At 49.8% G+C, this 9,163-nt stretch overlaps 1 protein-coding gene across 1 annotated transcript; it reads left to right on the top strand.

Annotated features, from left to right (window-relative positions):
- Positions 1–32: 32 nt before the first annotated feature.
- LOC129851004 (TOM1-like protein 2) lies at positions 33–8,415 on the top strand. The gene is made up of 6 exons (XM_055917142.1): positions 33–569; positions 2,868–3,053; positions 3,747–3,863; positions 6,455–6,588; positions 6,966–7,008; positions 8,119–8,415. Exons 1-6 carry the CDS (start codon positions 525–527, stop codon positions 8,398–8,400), a joined length of 807 nt encoding a protein of 268 aa, XP_055773117.1. The 5' UTR covers positions 33–524; the 3' UTR covers positions 8,401–8,415.
- Positions 8,416–9,163: the final 748 nt, after the last annotated feature.

Below are 9,163 nucleotides of genomic sequence, written 5' to 3'. Positions count from 1 at the left end.
ATGCCTTCAGGAGTAGCCCTGACCCGGACAGGCCTTTATTCTGTGTTTGTCTGTGTGTTGCCAGGCCTGGGCGGATGCCTTCAGGAGTAGCCCTGACCCGGACAGGCCTTTATTCTGTGTTTGTCTGTGTGTTGCCAGGCCTGGGCGGATGCCTTCAGGAGTAGCCCTGACCCGGACAGGCCTTTATTCTGTGTTTGTCTGTGTGTTGCCAGGCCTGGGCGGATGCCTTCAGGAGTAGCCCTGACCCGGACAGGCCTTTATTCTGTGTTTGTCTGTGTGTTGCCAGGCCTGGGCGGATGCCTTCAGGAGTAGCCCTGACCCACACAGGCCTTTATTCTGTGTTTGTCTGTGTGTTGCCAGGCCTGGGCGGATGCCTTCAGGAGTAACCCTGACCCGGACAGGCCTTTATTCTGTGTTTGTCTGTGTGTTGCCAGGCCTGGGCGGATGCCTTCAGGAGTAGTCCTGACCTGACCGGGGTGGTCCATATTTATGAGGAGCTGAAGAGGAAAGGCATAGAGTTCCCCATGGCTGACCTGGATGCTCTGTCACCCATCCACACACCACAGAGGGTGAGACCCAACACACATCCACACACCACAGAGGGTGAGACCCAACACACATCCACACACCACAGAGGGTGAGACCCAACACACATCCACACACCACAGAGGGTGAGACTCAACACGCATCCACACACCACAGAGGGTGAGACCCAACACGCACCCACACACCACAGAGGGTGAGACCCAGCACGCACCCACACACCACAGAGGGTGAGACCCAGCACGCATCCACACACCACAGAGGGTGAGACCCAGCACGCATCCACACACCACAGAGGGTGAGACCCAGCACGCATCCACACACCACAGAGGGTGAGACCCAGCACGCATCCACACACCACAGAGGGTGAGACCCAGCACGCATCCACACACCACAGAGGGTGAGACCCAGCACGCATCCACACACCACAGAGGGTGAGACCCAGCACGCATCCACACACCACAGAGGGTGAGACCCAGCACGCATCCACACACCACAGAGGGTGAGACCCAGCACGCATCCACACACCACAGAGGGTGAGACCCAGCACGCATCCACACACCACAGAGGGTGAGACCCAGCACGCATCCACACACCACAGAGGGTGAGACCCAGCACGCATCCACACACCACAGAGGGTGAGACCCAGCACGCATCCACACACCACAGAGGGTGAGACCCAGCACGCATCCACACACCACAGAGGGTGAGACCCAGCACGCATCCACACACCACAGAGGGTGAGACCCAGCACGCATCCACACACCACAGAGGGTGAGACCCAGCACGCATCCACACACCACAGAGGGTGAGACCCAGCACGCATCCACACACCACAGAGGGTGAGACCCAGCACGCGTCCACACACCACAGAGGGTGAGACCCAGCACGCGTCCACACACCACAGAGGGTGAGACCCAGCACGCGTCCACACACCACAGAGGGTGAGACCCAGGACGCGTCCACACACCACAGAGGGTGAGACCCAGGACGCGTCCACACACCACAGAGGGTGAGACCCAGCACGCGTCCACACACCACAGAGGGTGAGACCCAGCACGCGCCCACACACCACAGAGGGTGAGACCCAAAACGCATCCACACACCACAGAGGGTGAGACCCAAAACGCATCCACACACCACAGAGGGTGAGACCCAACACGCACGCACACACACACACACACACACACACACACACACACACACACACACACACACACACACACACACACACACACACACACACACACACACACACACACACACAGAGCTCTACTAACTAACTACATGTTGTGTTCTCTCTACAGAGCTCTACTAACTAACTACATGTTGTGTTCTCTCTACAGAGCTCTACTAACTAACTACATGTTGTGTTCTCTCTACAGAGCTCTACTAACTAACTACATGTTGTGTTCTCTCTACAGAGCTCTACTAACTAACTACATGTTGTGTTAGCTCTACTAACTAACTACATGTTGTGTTAGCTCTACTAACTAACTACATGTTGTGTTCTCTCTACAGAGCTCTACTATCTAACTACATGTTGTGTTCTCTCTACAGAGCTCTACTAACTAACTACATGTTGTGTTCTCTCTACAGAGCTCTACTAACTACATGTTGTGTTCTCTCTACAGAGCTCTACTAACTAACTACATGTTGTGTTCTCTCTACAGAGCTCTACTAACTACATGTTGTGTTCTCTCTACAGAGCTCTACTAACTAACTACATGTTGTGTTCTCTCTACAGAGCTCTACTAACTAACTACATGTTGTGTTCTCTCTACAGAGCTCTACTAACTAACTACATGTTGTGTTCTCTCTACAGAGCTCTACTAACTACATGTTGTGTTCTCTCTACAGAGCTCTACTAACTACATGTTGTGTTCTCTCTACAGAGCTCTACTAACTAACTACATGTTGTGTTCTCTCTACAGAGCTCTACTAACTAACTACATGTTGTGTTCTCTCTACAGAGCTCTACTATCTAACTACATGTTGTGTTCTCTCTACAGAGCTCTACTATCTAACTACATGTTGTGTTCTCTCTACAGAGCTCTACTAACTAACTACATGTTGTGTTCTCTCTACAGAGCTCTACTAACTAACTACATGTTGTGTTCTCTCTACAGAGCTCTACTAACTAACTACATGTTGTGTTCTCTCTACAGAGCTCTACTAACTAACTACATGTTGTGTTCTCTCTACAGAGCTCTACTAACTAACTACATGTTGTGTTCTCTCTACAGAGCTCTACTAACTAACTACATGTTGTGTTCTCTCTACAGAGCTCTACTAACTAACTACATGTTGTGTTCTCTCTACAGGGTCTACCAGAGGTGGACCCAGCTGTACTAAAGTACAAAGCCCCCATCCAGCCCCTCGCTGCAGCCACAGCCACCCTCCCCAAGCCTGTAGCCGCCCCGGCTCCGGCCCCCGCCCCCCTCACCCCTGTCCTACAGATACCACACATCCCCAACGTACAGGGCCCTATCACCGCCAACCCTGAACAGGTGAGGATAAAGATGGCCTCTGACAGCTAATGTTAAACTACTGCCAGGGTCATGTTCATTTGGCCCAAAACGGAAAAGAACTGACTGGATGTTGCCCAATAAAAAAACTATTATCTCCTGTCCTGAGGGTTGCGTCAAAGAACTTGATATGCATAATACGGGAGTGCATCTCACTAATGTTAATTGGCATCCCCTCTCCTCTCTTCCCTTCCTCTCCTCTCCTCCCCTCTCTTCCCCCTACTCTACTTCAACTGCACTGGTATGACATGATATGTGAGAACCATACTGTATGGCAGTTGTTTTCACCTATCAAGTTCTAATATGTTAGTGAGGATGAAGGAAAGGATATTAAAAGAATTGAGACGCATCCTGTAGGCCTTTATGCACAATCTTGGGCCCTGTTTGAAAACTGTCAATATACATTCTTCCTTTCGTCCTGGGTGTTATCATATTGTATTGGTCACACACGCATGGTTAGCAGATGTTAATGCGAGTGCAGCGAAATGCTTCTGCTTCTAGTTCCGACCGTGCAGTAATATCTAACAAGTAATCTAACAATTTCACAACAACTGCCTTATACACACTGATCTAACATGCGAGGATGGGCAAAAGCAAGGGTGCCTCCACTTAGCTTTGATCAGATCAGGGAATACTTTCTCTCTCTGACCCTTGACCCCTGTGTGTCCTCCTCAGATCGCCCGGCTGCGCAGTGAACTGGACATTGTGAGGGGAAACACCAAAGTGATGTCAGAGATGCTGACTGAGATGGTGCCTGGACAGGAGGACTCCTCGGACCTGGAACTCCTTCAGGTCAGAAAATGGACTACACCCAGCATAAAAATACAATTATAGAACATTGACTTGAATGGGGATGCCCATTCTATTAATTATATTTCTATAACTCCGGGTCAGATACTACATCCCCATAGAAATATAATTACACACCATTTTCCAACATTTTTGCTGATACTGGGCCAATTGTGCGCCGCCCCATGGGTCTCCCGGTCGGCCTCGACAGAGTCTGGACTCGAACCCAGGATCTATAGTGGCACAGCGAGCACTGTGATGCAGTGCCTTAGACCACTGCGCCACTTGGGAGGCCCTCAGAATTCCACAACATTGACTTGCATGGGGACATTCATTCTAGTAATTCTATTTCTCTGACGCCCCCTCAGCCTTATCCTACTAAAAATATGTCACTGGTCCTCACTGTGGAAGCTTTTCATCATTGAGAATTTGAGACAGCTGGGTAGTGCACAAAACATAAAAATAAAATAAAATAGCACTCCATCTGTTTATTTTTTTTATTTTTTTACCCCTAAATACAAGTTTAAACGTTCCCTGCCGTAGTCACCCTGCTGCTCAACTGAAATGTGTTGGAACTCATTTAGCCCACTAGGGGGAGTAGTACCACCACAGTACCACCACTCTAGGGGGAATGGTACCACCACTCTAGGGGGAATGGTACCACCACTCTAGGGGGAGTAGTACCACCACTCTAGGGGTAGCACCACCACTTTAGGGGAAAGGGGGATACCTAGTCAGTTGTACAACTGAATGCATTCAACTGAAATGTGTCTTTCTCATTTAACCCAACCCCTCTGAATCAGAGAGGTGCGGGGGGAGGGCTGCCTTAATCGACATCCACGTCTTCGGCACCCGGGGAACAGTGGGTTAACTGCCTTGTTCAGGGGCATGAAACAGATTTTACCTTGTAGCTCAGGGATACAATCCAGCAAACTTTCCACTAGGTTACCATCACTCTAGGGGGAGTAGTACCACCGCTCTAGGGGGCGTAGTACCACCGCTCTAGGGGGTGTAGTACCACCGCTCTAGAGGGAGTAGTACCACCGCTCTAGGGGGAGTAGTGCCACCGCTCTAGGGGGAGTAGTGCCACCGCTCTAGGGGGAGTAGTGCCACCGCTCTAGGGGGAGTAGTGCCACCGCTCTAGGGGGGAGTAGTGCCACCGCTCTAGGGGGAGTAGTGCCACCGCTCTAGGGGGAGTAGTGCCACCGCTCTAGGGGGAGTAGTGCCACCGCTCTAGGGGGAGTAGTGCCACCGCTCTAGGGGGAGTAGTGCCACCGCTCTAGGGGGAGTAGTGCCACCGCTCTAGGGGGAGTAGTGCCACCGCTCTAGGGGGAGTAGTACCACCGCTCTAGGGGGAGTAGTGCCACCGCTCTAGGGGGAGTAGTGCCACCGCTCTAGGGGGAGTAGTGCCACCGCTCTAGGGGGAGTAGTGCCACCGCTCTAGGGGGAGTAGTGCCACCGCTCTAGGGGGAGTAGTACCACCGCTCTAGGGGGAGTAGTACCACCGCTCTAGGGGGAGTAGTACCACCGCTCTAGGGGGAGTAGTACCACCGCTCTAGGGAGGGTAGTACCACCGCTCTAGGGAGGGTAGTACCACCGCTCTAGGGAGGGTAGTACCACCGCTCTAGGGAGGGTAGTACCACCGCTCTAGGGAGGGTAGTACCACCATAGTACCACTGCTCTAGGGGGAGTAGTACCACCGCTCTAGGGGTGAGGAGAGGGGAACAACAAATATTACTGTACTTGCTTAAGTGACAGTTGGTGTAGGGTGAAGTTGTCCCTGGATGCTGATCTTGTTAAAAGTAACAAGTAATTAAAAGTAACAATTAATTAAAGAGCAGCAGTAAAATAACAATAGCGAGACTATATACAGGGGTGTACCGGTACAGAGTCAATGTGTGGGGGCACCGGTTAGTTGAGGTACTGTGTACATGTAGGTACAGTTATTACAGTGACTATGCATAGATGATAACAACAGAGAGTAGCAGCAGTGTAAATGAGGGGGAGTGGCAATGCAAATAGTCTGGGTAGCCATTTGATTAGCTGTTCAGGAGTCTTATGGCTTGTGGGTAGAAGCTGTTTAGAAGCCTCTTGGACCTAGACTTGGTGCTCCGGAACCGCTTGCCATGCGGTAGCAGAGAGAACAGTCTATGACTAGCGTGGCTGGAGTCTTTGACAATTTTTAGGGCCTTCCTCTGACACCGCCTGGTATAGAGGTTCTGGATGGCAGGAAGCTTGGTCCCAGTGATGTTCTGGGCCGTTCGCACTACCCTCTGTAGTGTCTTGCGGTCGGAGGCCGAGCAGTTGCCATACCAGGCAGTGACTGAGGGTGTGATAGATGTATTTTAATCAGGTGACCTTTCCACTGTTTTATGAGGTGACTTTAGGTAATAGTTAAACTGTGATTCAATAAATAAAATGTAGGTGTTGTGATTTCTCTTACTAAGTAACACAACTGAGTCTAATGATGGACATGTATGGCTACCTGCTGGCTAGAGACCTGTTTTAGAGAATTCTAGTCATCTACCTTCTGAGAGACAGACTCACCTTTCCATCAGTGATGCCCTGTCCTCACATTGTGTTTGTGTGTGTAGGAGCTGAACAGGACGTGCAGGGCCATGCAGCAGCGGGTGGTGGAGCTGATCTCCCGGGTCTCCAACGAGGAAGTGACAGAGGAGCTGCTGCACGTCAACGACGACCTCAACAACATCTTCCTACGATACGAGAGGTAACGCACAGACATGGGCATGACAATACACACACACACACACACACACACACACACACACACACACACACACACACACACACACACACAATTAGGCTTACTCTACTTCTTAGGCTTACAGCTACACAAAGTCCACTGGTGAACAAGGATATCTGCTGTGACATGATGTTGCATGTGGAGCACATTTTTCCAGCAGGCCCTACAGGAACACAGTTAAACATCTTAGGCCTCGGGGACCTATCTGGATATACACTTCTATTAAAGATTCCATGGTCTCAAAAAGTCAAAGCGTTCCGTTCATGTTTTATAGATGATGTAAATGTATGATTGATGCCAATGCCTCCGTGTTCTTTACAAGGACTTGTGGTGTGTTGCAGGTATGAGAGGTACCGGTCGGGTAGAGCGGCTCAGAATAACGGGGTGAGTTATCTCACTTATCTATACATCTATGAACAACTCAACAGGAGTGGAGATTAATGTTACTATCTGTCAGTTTGTTGTGATCACCAAAGCATTCTACTCACGCATGCTTACTTTACGCTGACACTCCAACACACACACGCGCACACACACACGTACACACGCACACACACACGTACACACACACACACACACACACACACACACACACACACACACGTACACACGCGCACACACACGTACACACACGTACACACAGGCACACTGTTGCCACACACACATTTTCACATTTCCACACTCATCACATACACTGCTGCTACTGTTTATTATCCTGTAGTCTAGTCACTTTACCCCTACCGATATGTACATATCTATCTCAATTACCTCGTACCCCTGCCCATCAGATTGGTACTGATAGCCCATGTATTTAGCCAAGCTATCATTACTCATTGTGTATTTATTCCTCGTGCTACAATTTTGTTATTATATTAAGAATTTGTTATATTCTGTGTTGTTTGAAAGGTAAGTAAGCATTTCACTGTTAGTCTCCAACTGTTATTTACGAAGCATGTGACAAATAATATTTGATTTGCTTGTCTGATTTGTTTCAGTCCATTCTCTATGTATTTTCTGAAATGCGATATGATTTAGATTTGTCAGTGTTTGTGGCTGATTTGCTGCATGTGTATAGCAGTTTTCTGTCTCTGTGTTTCTCTGTTTCTCTGTGTCGGGGTCAGCTAATGGAGGCAAGTATGGCAGCACTCCATTCTATCCCAGCTCAGTCTTGAGATGAATAGAGTCAATGAGGAGAATGTTGAAACATGTCTTACTACTGTCACGTATGGACCTTCTTATTGGACCATACCACATGTTCACATGGAACCTTTTATATAGTGCTGTTGTTCCAGAGAACTAGAATATTCCCTCTCTCTCTCTCTCTCTCTCTCTCTTGTAAAGCCCTCTGCTGTCCGTAGTCTAACGTAGAGGACAGGGATGTGTTGGACTAGTAGACATCTCCATTACCTCCATCCATCCTCCTACCTCTGTTAATTTTCTCTACAGAAGCCACCGCTGTGTGTGTGTTGACTGTGTTCTGTTGTCTCCCTCCAGATGCTGAGTGAAGCCACAGAGGACAACCTGATAGACCTAACACCAGGCTCGCCCGCTGTGGTCAGCCTCCGAGCCACCTCCACACCCCCGTCCAGCATCCCCCCTGTGACCGCCCCCAGGGCTGGAGCTACAGCCTCCCCTGCCCGGACCCTGATCCAAGACCCTACCTCTGGTCCCTTAACTCTGTCCACTCAGCTCGCCGGCCTGGGTAAGGATGGGGAATGGTTCAATAGGACCATAAATGATACTCTGTGTACTATATACAAATGCACCAGATGCTAGGTACGCTATACTGTAATGATGCATAGCCCATAGCAAGCAACACACCGCCCATACATGCAGCCACACACACACACACACACACACACACACACACACACACACACACACACACACACACACACACACACACACACACACACACACACACACACACACACACACACAAGGGCAGTGGAGTGTAAGAAGGTTTCTAATCAGGGCTCTAATGGGAAATAAGCCCTGCTCTATAAGTCTCTGTAAATGACTCCTCTGTTAGCCTAAATGATGTTGCTGCACTCCGTGGCACTATGCTCTGGCTGAGGCCTGAGACAGAGAAAAAGGGGGAGAATATGCTCCTTTGCGCTACAGCGCTGGCGTCTCAAATGGCACCCTATTGCCTATATAGTGCACTACTTTTGACCAGGACCCATAGGGAATAGGGTGCCATTTGGGACACACACAGTGAGTTGAGTTTGAGAGGTGCTTCTGAATGATGATTGATTCTAGAGGACTGGTGCGGGAGGATGACTGTCGTTGATTCTAGAGGACTGGTGCGGGAGGATGACTGTCGTTGATTCTAGAGGACTGGTGCGGGAGGATGACTGTCGTTGATTCTAGAGGACTGGTGCGGGAGGATGACTGTCGTTGATTCTAGAGGACTGGTGCGGGATGATGACTAATGATTGATTCTAGAGGACTGGTGCGGGATGATGACTGTTGTTGATTCTGGAGGACTGGTGCGGGAGGATGACTGTCGTTGATTCTAGAGGACTGGTGCGGGAGG

This window comes from Salvelinus fontinalis, unplaced genomic scaffold (assembly GCF_029448725.1).
Source record: "Salvelinus fontinalis isolate EN_2023a unplaced genomic scaffold, ASM2944872v1 scaffold_2679, whole genome shotgun sequence".
Taxonomy (NCBI): Eukaryota; Metazoa; Chordata; class Actinopteri; order Salmoniformes; family Salmonidae; genus Salvelinus; species Salvelinus fontinalis.
The sequence above is the reverse complement of the archived record's forward strand: the minus strand, read 5'-3'. Positions and strand labels throughout refer to the sequence as shown.